Consider the following 17899-nt stretch of genomic DNA (forward strand, 5'->3'; position numbering starts at 1 on the left):
TTTTCTAAATGTAATAAATAAATGATTCTCTAAAACAGTTGCCAAAGGAGTGTGATTCCACCAAAGTGATACAATTTATTGTCAAACTTCTCTATTAAAACATCTCTATAAAGACATTAGCAGAACATCTTTACTCGTTTAAAAATATATGCAGTAAGTTGACACCTTTTGGAAAGTACATACAAGTATGTCCAAACATCCAAGGAGTGACAGTTTAAGGCACGTGATTATTTTGCAACCTTTGTTACATAAATCTCTGAATAGACCATATATTTGTAAAACATAATTTCATATATTTCAATAACTAGGTTCACAGCTCAGAGAAACAGAATTCATTTTAATACAGGCAACACTTCTGGGGCTTTTTTAACATTGCAGCATAATAAACATCATTAAAAAGAACCCTATTCATGGAGCAAAATATATAAAAGAAACATCAAATATTTCTTCATTTCATCATTTTGCAACAAGGTAGGCCATAGTTACTTGTTCAATAAATATCAGCTGTGGAATGCTCAGCTTGCCTTTCTTTGACAGCAAATGTCACAAAAAAAATTTAGAGATAGTTTTCAGGGAAGCAAGAAATTAACTGGGCTCCCCAGAGGTGAACTGATTACCAACTGATATTCCAATCTAATAAACAAGGGTAAAAAAACAAGAAAGCCAGATCCTCAGCAGCTCTGAATCTATGTTGCTGTGATAGGAATTAGTGGTGCTTTATTGATTAAAGTGTGCTGAAGAAGTAACCAAACGATTAAACCCACAGGTACATATACCACGGGAAATGTAAAAGTACAATCAAAGAGTATGGGGAAAACAATTGAAATAGATGATGAACACTTATAACCTGTTTTTTGTATATACCGTGCTAGACATTGGGAACAATTGCCCTGAAAAAACTCCCAAGAACTATAATCCATTATATTCTAGCTATGAGTATGTTCTCAATGTGGAAATTGGGGACATGAAAGTTTTTTTCATCACATTTCAAACTGAGGAACTACGCCAAACTAAACCTTGCGGTAGAAACAATTCTACTAGAAACCCTCTTCCGGAGGCATAAAAGCTTCAGAAATCATGCAAGATATTCCAGTGAAAGGTCTCTTTGCTGTCAGAATGGCCCATTTTATCCTTCATCTGTTTAACTATAGTAAAGCAACATATAGAAAATGCCTAAGGCCTTTGAAATGGAGAGGTAAGCCCTTTAGATACCTCTTTCCTTTTCTGTTGTTTAAAATGGCATGATGTTCCTCTTTGTTTTATAAATCTCCTACAACTCACAGCCCTCTCAAAAGCATACAGGATCCTTCTGGCTTTTCACAGACTGCTGTGTTTGTAAATACAGTGGCGTTTATTGATCCTTTCTTGTTTAGCATAAAAGATTACAAAAACAATGAAAATGTATATCCTGTGATTTGCAAAATTACATACTCTTGTCTGTGCAACATTTATCTGGTGAAAACTGCCACCTGCTGATGACAATTTAAAAACGTTTCCTTGAGGTAGCCTGTACACAAATAGATTGGGAATCCTCTAACAAGCATGCAGAAGGCAGTCCACAGTGTGGTTCTTTTCCTGACTGCGGCACAGCAACGACCTCTGTACAAAAGCAATAAGAAATGAAAGTTTTATTTCAAAACCAACACCTGATGAGCATCTTGCCAACTTTGGTGTTGGTACTTCAGCATTATGCTGTGAGACTGAAGGGTAGATTTCGGCATGTTGCACTTTACCTGTCCTAATATTTGGGATCAGTCGTGGTCCTGTTATATATGCCAATTACTAAAATTGTTCCAATTGTAATATCTGGAACAGTATTAATATGCTCTACTTCACCAAAATAATGTGTTCATATGTACTCAGTTCACAAAAATTGTATTTACATTATTGAATTATAACAAGACTAGCTGTGGGTGATGAAGCTTTCCAATTGATTTGCATCATTGCCCAAGATGACTGCCAAACAGGCAGCTGCTTGTGAGTTGATATCAAAAGAACCATTCTCTGTATCTAATCTCTAAACATGTGTGTTTTGTGTCTGTCTAGGTTTATATATGATATTTGCCATCACATCTCTGCAATGCGCACCAGTCAAACTTCTTTTAGCAAAGAGGACAAAAATAGAAAGAAGATGTGAACATGAGTTTTCACACATTGCTCCACTCTTTTTGGGTGTCTGGGTAAACCTGTATTTTGACATTTGACACAGAATCACATAGAACCCATTCAAAATCTGGGCAGGCAGAGTGAAACAATCACTAATTCCTATAGATAAAGTAAAATTTACTAGATAAAGTCTCTATCCAGGATCCACTCTTAAACAAATCAGATATTACCCTGAAGGTGACTTAGTTCATTTAAAAATGGCTTACACTGATATAAAACAGAAATAAGGAACACATTAGGATCACAGAATTGGCCAAACACTCACCTTCTATTGCTGTTATAGAACCTTTGTAACTTATACCACTGAAGATTTCAAGCCAAAATTTCAGGACTGGAATCTTCCAAGGCAAAATACACATAGGTCAGAGGACTATACGCTGGCATGTAGCATTATGCATCTATGAGAGGTCTCAGACTTTTCACTTTTAGTCTTCATCTGAGTTGACTTTCACTGATGTCTCCAGCTATCTTCAAGGTAGATGTAGATCTAATTCGTATGCAATAAGTGTCTAGTGCAATCTTAAGTGTCATTTAACAGAAAACCGCACACAAAAAAATAAAGGACGTTCCTAGCACAAAACAAGTAGGTATATATATGCACATGCTTCTGTACAATACTTTGAACCGTCAACATCCTGAGTCATTGTGGCACTCAAACCATGTGGCAAAACTCAGAATACCGTCTGAGAAACCATTGTCCTGATCAGCTATTGAAAGTGATACATAAATTAACAGAATAACAGTATTTGGAAGGTGTCTTCCAAAGCAGCAGTAAAAATGACAAATATTTACAGTCCTGTCTGAGCGAGACTATTTAAAATAGAGCAGCTTAATTAAGAATATGAAATGAATTGCTTGTGACCACACAAATTAAAATGCTGAGCTAATTCTGGGTGTTCTTTCATTCCAGTGCTACTGAGTTGAGGGAATAAAGGTGAAGGAAGGAACTGGCCCTCCCAGAGTACTTGATTAAATTTCAAGATGCCAGGACTTTCCTCTCCCTGGAAACTTTTCCACAAGAGTCAATATCCCACAATTACTCGGTGACACAAATATTCAAGAGCAGGAAAATGTTTTTCTTTAGCTTGCACTTATAAAAGGCACCGATCAATTTCAATCAGAGTAGACTTAGCAGGGAAGAGGCTAACCACTGGCTTCTCCTACTTTAATTTCATACAGCATAAATATTTAATTCCATTACTGAAGAAGCAAATACAGTCTAGTTCTTTAAATGTATTTATGGCATAATGGCATAATAAACCATTTCTATGTAAAAAAACCACCAATGATTTACTGTTTGAAAAGATTCTTGGTTTAGCCCTCCAAAAATAATAGATTATTTGTAACAGTCTACATGAAAAAATAAGGAGTCATATTTCCCCCTCACTATGCACCCTTACATTATGAATAAGAACTTAAAAATGTAAGTACAGCAGAAAAGCTCCAGTGTTTCTGACATCACAGGACCCCACTCCCTTTCCATCTGAAACTGTTGTAAAGCAGATCCTATGAACCAATAGGTTGCTCTCTATTGTTACAGAAGCCCTTTGTTCAAGTGATTCTCTCTCATCATCTTCTTTCAAGTAAGTCCTGGCTCACAACTGTGTTTCCTCTTGTTCCAAAGAATGTGGAGGGACATGGCAAGATGCTGGAAGAGATGCTAGCTTCTGAAGCTTAGGGTGTTGCAGAGGTTTTGGCCTGTGAAAAGAGCGTCGGCTTTGTACACGTCTGGCTGCAGCAGACCTGTAATTTCCTTGTACATCAAGCAACATTTTCTTCTCTTGGGGCTCCTTCAGGTAAGAGTCTTCCAGCCCTTCAAAGATAAGTAGAGAATTCTCTTCTTGTGAATTCTCTGACTTGTAGCTAACTTCAGAACAATAACCTGAGTTTACTGTCTCTTTGTTATTCGTATCTGTACCCGATTCCCAGAAGAGATCAGGTACATTTGGGTCACATGAAGCTATATACTCAGAGACAGAAGAAAGAGATATATTCCCTCTGTTTTCCAATGAAGAATAGTTTTGTGTCCAAGGCATTTGAAGACAAGAGGGGAAGAAGTGGAGGGGATTCACTGAAACACTTCCATTTTGGTTTAGTTGATCATCTGAAGAGGAGTATTCTGTCATTTCAACATCATGGACCATATCACCTAAAGAACACAAATAAATAGAAACATTTGTAGTACATACTTTATCTATTAGTATGCTGGCTATTGGGCTTTGCTTTTGGCTATTTTTATGAAAGTCTTATGAAAGGGAGTGGTTTAAGTTGTTTGTTTGTTTGTTTGTTTGTTTTTCTGAAGAACTCTATACCCAGTTCTATCTTGGACAACCTAAAGAGAGTTAATTAAACTTCTTATCCTTGCTGAGTGTCAGGCAAAACTTGGCTCAGTGTTTGTAATGAACGACTAGCTGTTTCAGATAGTTAAGGAGATGGAGCCATCCTCTGGGCACTAAAGTGTATCCTTATCTTGAAACGCTTAGTCCTGATGCTCAGCAAGGAAATATTTCAGAATTTTTTTATATAAATTACATTCTTTCAATGAAGTAGCCGAGAGTATCTCCAGGGAGTCAATTTCTTATTGATCAGAACCTATGATCAGTTTTTGATATATGTTAGATATGTAAAGAAACAACCTTTTCACTCTTGGCTTCCAGTTTCCATTGTTTTTTAAAAACTTTTAATTGAAATTTCAATATCATTCTCTTATTAGGAGAATTTTGTTAAGGAGATCATTCAGAGGACTGTTTCTGAGAGTAATCAAGGTCTAAGCTAACTTTCCAAAGCACTTCTTAAGAAACACAGCAGTCAAAAATGCAGTGATTTTGATAGGTAAAAGTTACCTGCACAAGAACTTACAAATACCACTTCCTAATAATAAAGTGAATGATAAGTTAGGCAATTGAATGGAGGAAAAGAACAAAGGTTAGCAAGAAAATGTTCAGCAAGTCATACGTCAATATTCTGTGACAATGTTCTCAGTGGGGAAGAAAAAATAAAGAGAATTTCAATGTGGATAAGTGTCAAGGAGAAATTTTCCTCTTGGAGTGTTGCTCATTGTTCACACTTTTAATCAGGATATTGGACTGTAATTCATAGTTCTTTAATCCAGTATTTATTTTAAAACACCATTTAAAAAATAAGCCAAGATGCATTAGTAAGGAACTGAGTACTAGAACCAAACACAGACCTACAGGCCACTCCAGTAAAGAAAGTGATCTGCTTCCTCTAATTGCACTTAAACTAGCACATTTTATGAAAGGACAGAAGCCAGAACAGAAGGAAAATAGATCTTCCTTTTCTATTTCTTTTCAAAAGGTTATGAAATTCTTCTCAAGTCAAGATTAGCAGCATTCACTCTTATCCTGAGGTCTTCGTCTGAACAAAGTTTCATCAACTAACTACAGAAGTGCATTCCACTTACCACATTTCTTTATTTGTTGATGTACAGAGGACACTCAGACATAGATTTGTGATCATGTATTCCACAAAAGTGAATTCATGATGACACTGACACAATCCCTGCAGTGCCCTGTGTTCTATTCAATTACGATATCTGAACTGTGACCTGCCAACCTCATTTGAAGCATTGCCTGACTTGATTATAGAAGTGAAGGCTGCTTTTTATGGTATGGAAAATTTCCACACAGCAAAAACTAAAGGGCAACTAGGATATTCATTTAAACCCAGAGTAAGTTTAATTCTAAGCCTCTAACATATTAGAAGCAAAAAGTTATTCACTGCATCAGAAAGCTAAGCCTCTTTCTAGTTTCAGAATAAGATATGGATTAAGATTAACTCATAGTTTAAGGATAAAGCTCTAACTGCAATACTGCTTCTCCACAATACTGTGGTGTAATTATCTCTGTCCACAAAAGGGAACTGATACATTCTAGTAAACATTTTAAACTCCTTTCTTATGTAATGATACATCAGTAGTGTCACTGAGTAGTTATATTGTAGCAGTGTGTCATTTTCCTTCCTGGGCACTGGGTAAATAATCTGGACAAATGTTCAGAACTGACTCAAGGCTTCTTAGCAAAAGAGTCAAAAATCATACTCCATTTAGGGAATTCAGGTATCAATTTTATCATCTAGAACTAACAAAGAAACCTGAAGCCTCTTGAAAATGAGTGCACAATATTCTAGTACTTGGAATACTATTTTCTTGGCATTTGAAATATTCAAGTCAAAACAAAGAGAAGGACCATTATCTGCTGTAAAAATAGCAAGGCATTGGACCCCAAATAGTTGAACAGCTCTTCTGCAGAAGGAAAATAGAAAGATGTTTTGTTAATTAAGTTGGAGGAAAACAGAAGATGTTTAGTTGTACAAAGAAATCAGGAAGGAAATAGATGTTCTAGAAGAAGTAAAATCAGAAAAGTAAGTTTACTTCTCAGTAGTCAGGATTGATAAGAAGGCTGGTTAAAAATAAAGGTGGTAACATTGTTTAAAATATTACATATGTGTTGATTCTGGGAGAAAAGTTCTGGGTCGGTCCTCTGGGCCATCTGCTAGAAGGAAGGAATCTACTGATTTATTGCTGAGCCGGAATGGAGCAAGCCGTCGGAAGTTGTCTGGAGAATATGGGATCTGCACTCGGGCCCTTTGTGATGGTACCACAGTATCTTCACTAGATAACCACGGTGAGAATTTCATGTAGATGCTTTGATCGTCATCAGCTGAAAATACTGGGTTATCAATTCCTAAAAACAAAAAATTCACAAGGGACAAGTAAAATTAATCAAAATAATATCTTGATAATACAGCAAGATGCTTTGTAAAGGAGATGGTTGTTGGTGGAAAAAAGTACGCTGATGCACACTGGTATAGGCGTGACTAAGCCAATACACAGACTGTTACATACACATATACCTTGGTTATTGCTAGATATATATGGATTTCTATTAAAGGGAAAAAATGGATATTATATCCAATATGCAGTTATGTTTGGGATATCTGGAGACAAAAAAAAAAAATCAATAAAAGAAGAAATCAGTCTAAACATTTTAATTAAAAAAAAAGGCACAACATAAAATAACTGCAGAAAATTCCTATCAAATCCACAAAAGAGAAAGAAAAGATGGGACAACATGCAAAAAAAACCCCAAAACAACTTCGCCACTCCATAAAGGAATGAGATTTGTGTGAGGTAGCTAAAACAGGCCATGAAACAATCAAAAGTAAGCTACAGGAGACTGTTAATACAGTTATCAAGTTTGTAATGCTTTTACAGAAACATTTTAGGCCTGCATCTTGCCACCCACTTATTTCTGGGTGTTTTTATACATACTCAAACATGGAGTTTGCCACAAAACAGTGAGAAGACTGTGTCAGCATGTTTGCCAAAAGAGTACAGACACAAGCATTTTTCTTCACTATATGCACCATGTTACATATGAAGCAAACAATGTCATGCTGAAGAATTCAAACACAAAAGAGTTTAAAACTTTATAAATAATATTATATGATTTCTGTTATATATAGTGATATGCTTCCATATTTTTTCTGATATTTTGGAGCCTTTCAGGGCTGGAAATCAAGTGCAATGAGTGCTCCAGAAATGTTGCAAATCTGCTCTTTTCAGTGACTTCTGTGAACCTGTAAGGAATCTGAGGGAGTTGTGAATTTAAGAGAAATCTTGTCTGAAATTAGAAAAACAAAATTTCTCACAACGAAGTGCTTCCAATGCAAGTAGAAGGCAGTTCCAAAGGACTACTATTGACTGCTCTTTTGAGGTAAGACAATTTTAAAATAACATTTTCTGTTGCTAGAAATAATTAATGGTTTTAAAGGTGGTTTAGGTACTCATGTTCACAACTTCTATCAGTGGCAAATTTGATGTTCTCCATACATCCAGAGATCCAAATCTTGTTATGTTAACATTAATATTAAGCAAATACATTTTCGAATAGAACACATAAAATCAAAGCAAACAACAACAACAACAAAAAAACCCCAGGCTAAATCATCAGTATTTCTAATACTTTTTTAAAAATTTGAGAAAAAAACCCTTTGTAGGTAATAAATAGTTTTACCGGCAGGATTATCTGTGAAATTTTGTTGCGTCACATTAGCCAGGAAATCAACTCCTTTGCTCAGATGCAAAGTCTCATAATCATTATTTTCTTCTGATTCAGAAAACTCCAAATCTGTTGGGGAGAGGGGGCAGGGGAGGGAAAGAAAGTCCAATTTGATTAGAGATTTTTATCAATTCTGATAGAAAATGCTATTTCATGCTGGTTTGATGCTGGCATAGTTATCAGATACATCTTTAACAAGGATCTAGATAAGGGCAAAATTTAATCAACAGTTGTGGCACTGAAATGTGAATGTATATACAGTTTTCAGCTTAGATACCAATTATATCAAGAAACTCAGTGCAGGTTTCTGTTGAGGACCAAGAATCGGAATGGGAACGATTCCAGAAATGGAAAAATATGTGCAGCGATTGAACGGACTTTATGATGCAGACTTTATAGTTATTATGTATATACACATTGTATGTTTCCCCAGAATTTGTATCTTCCGGGCATGTCCCGGCTTGTTCACTTCCCTGCTCCTCTGTTTCTCTGCCGATTGGCTGGAGAAGCTGTAGAGAGGAGACAGCCCCCATTCGCCCTTTCCTCCCCTGGTTCCTCCTGCACTCCTCCCCTTTTGCCCGTGTCCCTATCCTGGTTTGTCCCCCCACCTGCTCCGCCCTATGTTCTGCCCCTTTCCCTCCGGAGCTGATAAAACCCACGTGCACGCTGGAATAAAGCCTCTACCTGCATCCCGCCTTTGTGTGCCGGACCCGTGCTGTGCCACGGCCCTATCCTCCCCTTTCGGACCGCGGCAGGTTTCTGGCTTGCATTAACATATGGTGTGATAGAAAGAGATTTCACACTCTAGCCAAGCATTTGCCTAACAAAATTGCCTTCCTGGAACTTAAACACACCAACATATGACATGGCACCACTGCTCCTGCTGTGTTCTGTGACTTAAATGCTCATGAGTTGACAAAAGCCCCATTACAATGACCAGTGGCTGCATTTTCATCACTTTATAGAGGTCATTTGTATCCTGACTAATTTCAAACCTAATGAGGTCATTGCTGCTTGTACTGCATTAGAATAAGTTTTGCAATAGCTGCTAAACCACTTGTTAAGACTGTCTTACAATTAAGCTTGTTTTCAGTAGATGATGACACCTTACAGAGTTCTTTAATAGGACAACATTGAATGACTTACTAATGAATATTTGGGAAGCTTTTCCCATGCAAAAAAAGTTTGAGAAAATTACACTTAGGAAGCCAACCTGTACTGCCCCTGTCAGTAAAAGAAAAATAATACTCGGTAAATGATTTGAAGAAGATACATGAAGAAAAATATTTTTGGTTGGAGCTATCAAGAAAAGATGAATCCCTCTCTTTTCACTTGAGTTCTCTTTGACATCAAGGGATTGCAGGCATAAACAGAGGAGAGAACACAAATAAAAGTCAGTTCAGTGGCTTTTAACCACATTTTGAAGTGTTTTAAAGTGACACATATTATTTTATAATTATATAACAAACATATATGCATCCATCACATATTACTGTGCCTGACATCAATGGCTAAAACATTTAAGAATTTGGGGCTTTACATGAAAAACCAACTTTTGCAAGGAGTACTCCCTAGACTGGTTAGCTTCCGATTACAATTTCAAGGCTGACCTGTGCGTTAGATTTGATGATGAAGGGTGACTCAGCACTGAAACTGGCCTCTGACTCTGTGATCCTTTCAAAGCTATGCTCTCCTTGAATACTAACATGCTTTCTTAGCCTCAATTCTGATTCAGACCCTTCTAAAACAATGGACTTTAACTCAGATCAGAATGTCGTTTCAACTACTCAATTTTATATGGCTGATATCCTGGGCAGACATATCCTGCTGTGATGAAAAAGAAAAATGTTAGAAGCTCTGTGCACCTTATCCAAAAGGAAGGTGAAAGTTCATTTCACTGCAGTATTGTAGCCACTGCATTGTTTTGTTTTAAAAATTTAAATGTGGTATTTTAAAAACGTGAGTAAAAAGGCCAATTAAAATTTTGTTTCTCATCCAGCTTCCGAGAAAAATCACTTCTGAACCATAGGGACGCTACATTTAAGCATGGAGAAGAGCACTACTCTGAGTTCTAAATTATTACTCGAAGCCCTTTTTTAATATCAGTTTCACTGTTGAATATCACAAAACCTTTTAGTGATGCTTTACTAGTAATGTAGCTGGTAAAACGCAGTTAATGAAAATCATCTAAGAATCTTTTTACCTTTTTCCTTCAAAGTAAAATCTTGTACTGGATTTTCTGAAGGAATGGTTCCATTTGGTATGACACTGCTGTTCCTCTGAAAAGAAAGCAAACAAAGTGACCAAAAATGCCAACGTCTTCAAATAGCAATGGCAGTGACATCCCTTGAAATGATGAGTCCAGCAGCATAATCCTGAAATCTGTCGTAATCTGTGCTTGAGACTCAATATGGATGCCATTAGTTTCCCACCTACGCTGATAGTATGTACAGGGTCAAAAAAGAAACTTTGTCTCTTTGTATGCTCTGTGTTCCCTCTTAGTTTCATATCAATTTGGTCGAATGCTCTATGCTGTAGTGCTTCCCTGCTACCTCTATCCTGCAAAATCTCCCCACGGCGTTGTAGCGTGGTTCAGGGTCTGTTGTTTTGCAAGTGATCAGAAACCTCTCACCCAGGAGAAGAGTCCCAAAACATAGAGAAAAGGAGAATGTGAGAAGATGCCCCTTGAGTTACCTCATAGTTTAATCTCTTCTTGCTTAGGTCCTTTCAGTTCATGAAGTTCTACAGGACAGAGATAAATGCAGGACATAGGACCCTTCAGAGTCCTCCCTGCCCTCCCCACCCCTTAGTTTGTATAATAGGTGGCTTTATCTGGGTCCTTGTTAAAGTATTTTACCCTTTTTTGGCCCCGGTCTCGCTTGTGGATTTTATTGAGCTTCTTGGGATGGTTTATTCCTAGTTTGGTACTCTTGAAAGATTCTAAGCGCTTCCTCATTGTCCTATGGAAAATCTCCTTGTCTTGTTTATCATCTTCACTGTGCATGATCTCATGTCGACTGTACAGGTGTTTGTGCTGTGGCCAGGAAGGGAAGACAATATTCATTTATTTAGAAATGCAGCTCGAAGCCCTGAATCAATGCATTCAATCAGTGTCATGGAAATGTAAACAACTTCATAGGAAAGAATGAACCAAAAAACTAGTCTGAAGGCATTAATGAAACTTCTGTTTTTGTTTCTTCTCTATGAAACAGGTATAAGTCCAGGAATCTTAAGTATGTAAGAGTGGACTGTCATTCAAAGTAAGCCTCTCCCTCTAAGTATCTGAATTACTTCAGTCGATACACCCCATTTAATCCTGATTTGAACCTATGTTGGGCACAGTTCTGTGTTGCACTGGCCTCAGTGATTTCAAAGCCACTAGTTGTGTTAAAAAGGCATGTTCTCAAGTGAGAAAGCACGCAGACGAAGAGCCCATCTTCCTCAAGGGTGCAGATTTTGCAGTGGGTTGTCTCCTTTTGAGTTTTGCTCCCAAGTTTTGGTTCATAATATCTCCTAGTTTTAGACTGGAAAACAGTTCAATGCTAGCCTTTTGCTCTCACCTCCTGCCTGGGTTTATACAGGTACTGTTGTAAGGTGTGATGAGCAAGTGTATCTTCTGTGTCCCGGATACTTTTCCTCCTCTGCTCTAAAGCTTGCATGTCGAGGCAAACTGGTCCAGCTTTTTCTCTCCTGAAGAAAACAAACAGCAGTTTTTAAAATCATTAATTGCTGAAGAGGAGTAATAAACAGGAAGATGAGGAACAAGAGGGAGAAAAGAAGATGAAGTTTTTTAAAAAGAAAAGGAAGGGTAAGAATTGGCTACATGGAAATGAGCAAGCAAATGCCTAATGGGAAATGTGAAAAGATTATTGTTTTTTGACTGTCAGGTGGATGTAGCATTAATTTCACAGCTTACATGGCACATGGTCTGTTCAGTGAGAGATTCATCAAAGAGTTATGGAAGGGGTGATATTTTTCCTCACTTTTCTGCTGACTTATTCTGGAGCAGATACAGAAATAACATCTAGCCATGTATAGAGCAGCTGGTGAACCAAAGGCAAATGCAACAACTCTAATATGGATGTCTGCTTCATCTTACCAGCTTTTACTGAAAAAAATTGTTTGTGTGTAAAATGCAACAATATAAATCCATGTATACTGATTTTATGTGAAAGAAAATATTAATTAAAGTTTTAAAAAAGTAGCAAATGAAGCCCCTGTAAATTGCATTTTTCAGGTTTTTTAACATTGTTTCAATTTCCTCTCATATACGTCCCCATCAGTCCACATTACTTACAGTAAATAAGAGACAGAGCTTTCCACAGTACTTGGAAGTGGGGTGCTGAAATCCACATTCACCATGTTGTCTGTGCTTGGAGAACGTATAAATGCCAACGAACCTCTACGTTCTCCCTGGTCACAGAAAGAAACAAGACATATTACAGCTGTAAACACCTAGGACAAAATGTGTATCAGAAAATACTGATAATTTGTGAGACTGCTGCACTCAAATGGCACAAGAGGCATGGGAAAAGTTGTATTTAGGTAACAAATACAAACCATTTTTTGGTTTTATGGTTTCTTTACGTTGAGTGACATTAGCCCCATGAACAAAGCCAGGAGTAAAACTATTCCACTCTTTTAAATTGATTTTGAGGAGGTGAGTGACTTCTTAGGCCTCAATAGATTTGCAATTTTACTTTGTACCATGTTTCAAGCCAAGTGCATAGGAATATACATATAGATTTCTATGGATCGACTCATCACTGCACTAACAGTAACAGTTTCAAAAATAAAAGACTAAGTTTTCTGTTCTGTACCAGACTGGAAGCAGCAAATGTTAAGTGGTGATAGAAGTCTACAAGGCTGTTTGAAAGAGGTTATGGCATGTCACAATGAGATACTGAAGGGATGAGATTTTCTTTCAGTTCTAAAACTAGCGTACAGAAGTGAATTGCTCGAAAAACTCAGATTTATGTCTTCACAGATCTCCCTGCAGCTTATGTAATCTCTTGTTTAGGTGAAAGGTATTTTTTGGGTGACACTGTGGTTACATAGGCTGAACCCATCTACGGTTTTGAATCACGGCAGAGAGAAATCGCATAGCAGGTCTCTACATTTTAAACAGTAATAAAGAATACATCAAGAAAAGTCATCTCTCTTGCAGAACATTAAAAGAGATTTTTTGTATATTTCTCCAATTTTAACTGTACTGTGTTCCCTTTACATTTTGATATTCATAGAGCAAATCAAATAAATGCTTTCTTTTGCTGTGGTAGCCCATGTACATGTTACAGTATGTGTTGGATCAAACTAATGACATTAAGAAGTACACTCTGGCTTCTGCAGGCAGAAAACTTGAGATTAATAAAATTACTTTCTGGGACAGCATCATTCCATCCATTTTCTTAAGTGAATCAAACTTTCTTTTCAAATCAAGTTTAATGTTTCATATATACATCATACCGTATCATCAGTGGAGGAATTTTAGCCAGAACAAGTTATGAACTGTAAGTATTTTAAATCACTTCTGTTCACCTGCACTAGATTATTTTTATTTTGCTTGGCTTAGGTTCTCCTCTCTCAACTGTAAGGAATTTATTTAGGTTGACACTGAACTCTCTCAAGCTCCTGTTTGTTATATAGACGCAGAATAACAGCAGAGCTGAACAAAGGAAAAAATATAAAATCGTTTTTAAACTCCTCAGTTTCTTGCAAGTGAGAAGTAAGTAGCTGGGGAAAGCAGGTCTTTACTTGTCTTGGAAGAAATGGCTTCAATTTCGATATCAGCTTGTAATTAATAGATATTTAGTGCAAAGATATATTTGAGAAGCCAAGAAAAAGTCTTTAAAGCAGTGTATCACTGAAGCAAATATTCAAGTGACAAAAGTGAAATGACTTTAGGATTCACAACTCATAACTAATTTCCACTGGAAGAAATTATGTTGCAAAACTTCTGTAGAGCTTGGAGAACTTTTAATTACTTTGTCTATTATTATCACATCAGTAAACGTTCACCAATAGAATTTATCTGCAAGAGACACAATATACAGAAATAACATTTGGACTAAGGTAGCAAAAGTCAGTTTTCTTGTGTTTCCTTTCCTAAAAAATTGGTAATCTGACTATACTATGTGGGATTGAAGACATTATTGGTCAAAAATTCTGGTGCCAAATCTGCGTGATTTAGTGATACAGCCCTTTGCATCTGTTAAAGAGAGGAAATACTGTAATGAATTCAACACTGAATCTGAACATGAGTTTCATGCTCATCCATATCAAAGTATTATCTAACTTTCTGCCTCTGAGGTGTGACCCAGAAAACATCACAAGAAAGTACATTAGTTCTTGAGCTCAGATGGTCTGAAAACCAAATGGGTAATTTACAAAATCTCAAAAGGAAGTGTTTGCTTGTCTTGTGAACCACTCCCCATTTTTCACACTAACATAATTTATGAATTTCATTTTGTTTTCTGAATTCAATCTTTGAAGTTACATATTTCACTGGAAGAAGTCCGCCTGGCTGTAGCTCATTAAAAAAAAAAAAGGAGCTTAGTAGCAGTAGTATTATCAGTTGTAGTAATAATTTATTTTATTTAAATTAAGGAAATTAACTGATATATCACCTAGCTGTGAAAAAGAGTTCAAGCATAGATAGATTATAATTTCAAAGATCATCTTTAAAAATATTTCATTTAAAACTGTCCTTTACACTATTAGAACACTGCACATTTGTGGCTATTTGAACTAAGATGACTTGTTTCATACTGAAGAAGACTGGGAATTCTTACACAATCTGGTAACATTGCTCCAGTCTGAGAATGGTACTTCAGCAGAAGGTCAGAAATGTTCTTCTATTCTGTAGTTTTAAAAACTTCTCCTGTTGCAAATCTTAAGTTTCCCTAACTTCACAATTCTGTGATTGCATTTGATATTTGTTGTATCACTTTAATCCTAATTTTTGAATTGTGAGGGTTATGATTCCATTGAATTAAAGTTACCATTCCCACTTTTTATTTTTTTTGTGTTATGATGATCTGGCAGATTGATATTAGCAGTCCACTATTTTGGCCATATACCACACCATTTGGAGGTAAGCTTCTTCAAATTAGATTTGTCACCACATAGAACCACTCTTCTGCAGGAGTCAGACTCTGTTGATTCAGAAAGACAATATCCCTCCAGTATTTTTTCATGTAGTAAATATAGAAACAAAGATATTCAGTAAAATCCAACAGAAGAGTACACTGATGTAAGTACAATATACTAATTCTTGGGGATCAGGCATAATACTGAGAACTACAGCTCCTCAAAAAGGTAACACCAAGACTCAAAAGATGTTTAAAAAAAAAAAAGCAGATAGAGATGGAAATATTTTTCCTTTAGACATCTCCTGCAATATATCAACTTTAGGCTATAATATAAATTTTAAAAAATCAAATCCCAAGTGATGCTATAATATGTCAACAAGTATTCATAAGTACCTCAGCCACATAGCTAATTGCATCCTTCAAGTTGAGTTCATGGAAAACATTAAGGATTTGGTCTCTTGATTTTTGAGCAGACCTTCTCATCAGTATTTTTCTGAGGAATTTCCTATCAAAATTGGACCACCTGATAATTTAAACAAACCGTGTTAATGGCAACAAGCAATTTTAGTTTCACAGCATTTTTAGTTTAGCATAAATGATTTTTTTTGAGCTAAACACTCTTTAAAAAATGATGAACACGTGATTGTGTTTTGAAGCTTTTCAATTAGCATGTAAAGAAAGTTAATGAAAAGCCTCCTACAGACTTGTACAGCTATCACAAAGCATTTAATCCGTTCACTTACCAACACTACTACGACAAGAGTGCTATGATTACAGTATCCCATTTCAAATTCAGTAAGACATTTTATACTTTAGGAGATCATGCTCCCTTATTTTTCTTCTTCTGATTATATTTAATTTTCTTCCCTCCTTTGGAAAATAATCTGCTTTTCCCCAGCTGTATTGTAGAACAGCCAGACTAGAAATCAGATCAAAACAGTGCCCCTCCAAAAGCTCTACCAGAGGGCCTTATTCATACCATTGATGTACTCTGCTTTGGGGGATAATAGTGATGCGTATTTTCTGTGATTTACATTTCCAAGATTGTCACCATCAGTGAGGGTGGCAGGAGCTGCCATTACTCTGAGGAAGCACTTTCATGCATATAGAGTCCAAAAGGCAGCCTTAAGATGGTCTCATTCAAAATACATTAGTCACCAAACCACACACTCAACCATGACTCTACATTAAGCTACTCCTTTTTATTCAAGGAGATTACTTTCTGACATGAAAGAAGTCAAACTCTAATCTGCCACTGAAAAGATATAGCTCCATCTTCAAGGCAGTATTTCAAAATTGGGGATGTATTCTCCCATATTATATATAGCCCACTGAAATTCATTGCCCAAAAGTAAACTACAAATTTAGGCCAAAAGAAAGAAGATATTCTGTCTGGAGTGCCTCAGGAAAATTCTTCACTGCATAAATGAATGAAGAGAAAAAGGAAAGGAAAGAGACTGTCCCTATAACTGGATGCAGACAGGTGAGTAATTCTGCTTGAGTTCCACTATGATCTAGCTCCAGCCTAGTAGCTGTATAATTGCATAAGCATAATGCTAAGCCTAAGCTAATAGACTCAGCTTCTCAGGAAGGGTTAGGGAAGTGCTCTGCAGAAAGCTAGCACAGCCACATGGCTTTTGGATTGGAACTGCATGTTGAGTTAGCAAGAGGTTAGCAGGTCAAAACTGTGACTGCCTGCACCGATTAAATGACCTAACTGCACAAAGAGAACAGCCTAACCTGAAAAAACACTCTTAAAGATGTCCAGATTTAATGTCCTTTTTTCCACACTTATTCGTCTAGATGTGGAAGTGTGCCCATCACAATGGTAACTCTTCACATGTACTTTAAAGAAAATGGTGTATCTGTTAGCTGAGTAATTTTGCTTCTCTCAAGATGAATCAGCTATAAACAGAGGGGAACAGTTCATTATTGGCTTCAAACTAATAGGCTGAAACTATCAGAGTCATTTTAAATCACCCTCTGCCATTACTTTCAGAGATGTTATACACATCCTTTGTAGAAATAGGATAAGCAGCTAGCCCAGCTGTAGCTGAGGTTTTTTAATGCCTCCACACATAAATATTTTTCATGAAATGTAGTATTACAGAAAAGTACCAACATTAACATTTTAGCTTAAAACTTGTACAAATAGCCAGTTCTCTAAACTCGAGAGAATGTGGCCCCTGAATGTGAACTGAGGCACCTGCAAAGGCATAATCTGAACTGTAGAAGAGAAAGAACAGATTCCAGTTGTAAGGGGACAAAAATACGCTGTTTTCACATTTGCTATATTTCCAGTATTTTCAGTATATACCTCTTAAACTACATTCTACATCCTTGCTTTCCCTAAACTCACAGGCTTAAAAAGTGATAATGTACAGATAAGATTTCCTAGCAGTATTTCAACATTCCAAGTTAGTTGCTACTTACTTGTCTCTCAGATAATGATGACCTATTTGTCCAGAAATGTCTTCTATAGCAGAAAGAATGTGATCAAAGGCCTAGGAAAGTGAAAGTGGGGTTAAGATCTTTACAGAAATAAAAAAGCATAATTAG

At 36.6% G+C, this 17899-nt stretch overlaps 1 protein-coding gene across 6 annotated transcripts in view; it reads right to left on the reverse strand.

The window, feature by feature from the left end:
• Positions 1 to 17899, reverse strand: part of SLC9A3 (solute carrier family 9 member A3) — a 55388-nt gene continuing 37489 nt past the window's right edge. For 2 of the 6 annotated variants that reach the window (XM_027675968.1, XM_027675972.1), the window contains 8 exons: positions 17774 to 17844; positions 15734 to 15863; positions 12547 to 12662; positions 11810 to 11939; positions 11107 to 11283; positions 10453 to 10528; positions 8205 to 8318; positions 1 to 4315 (listed from right to left, as the gene is read on the reverse strand). In XM_027675968.1, coding sequence (XP_027531769.1) covers positions 3762 to 4315; positions 8205 to 8318; positions 10453 to 10528; positions 11107 to 11283; positions 11810 to 11939; positions 12547 to 12662; positions 15734 to 15863; positions 17774 to 17844 — 1368 coding nt within the window. In that variant the 3' untranslated portion in view covers positions 1 to 3761. Of the gene's footprint in view, positions 4316 to 6624; positions 6873 to 8204; positions 8319 to 10452; positions 10529 to 11106; positions 11284 to 11809; positions 11940 to 12546; positions 12663 to 15733; positions 15864 to 17773; positions 17845 to 17899 lie in introns of those variants that run through there. The other 4 variants (XR_003533052.1, XM_027675971.1, XM_027675970.1 and 1 more) reach the window with 4 other exon arrangements.

The sequence above is a fragment of the Neopelma chrysocephalum genome, unplaced genomic scaffold (assembly GCF_003984885.1).
Source record: "Neopelma chrysocephalum unplaced genomic scaffold, ASM398488v2 Primary Assembly neopelma1_26, whole genome shotgun sequence".
NCBI lineage: Eukaryota > Metazoa > Chordata > Aves > Passeriformes > Pipridae > Neopelma > Neopelma chrysocephalum.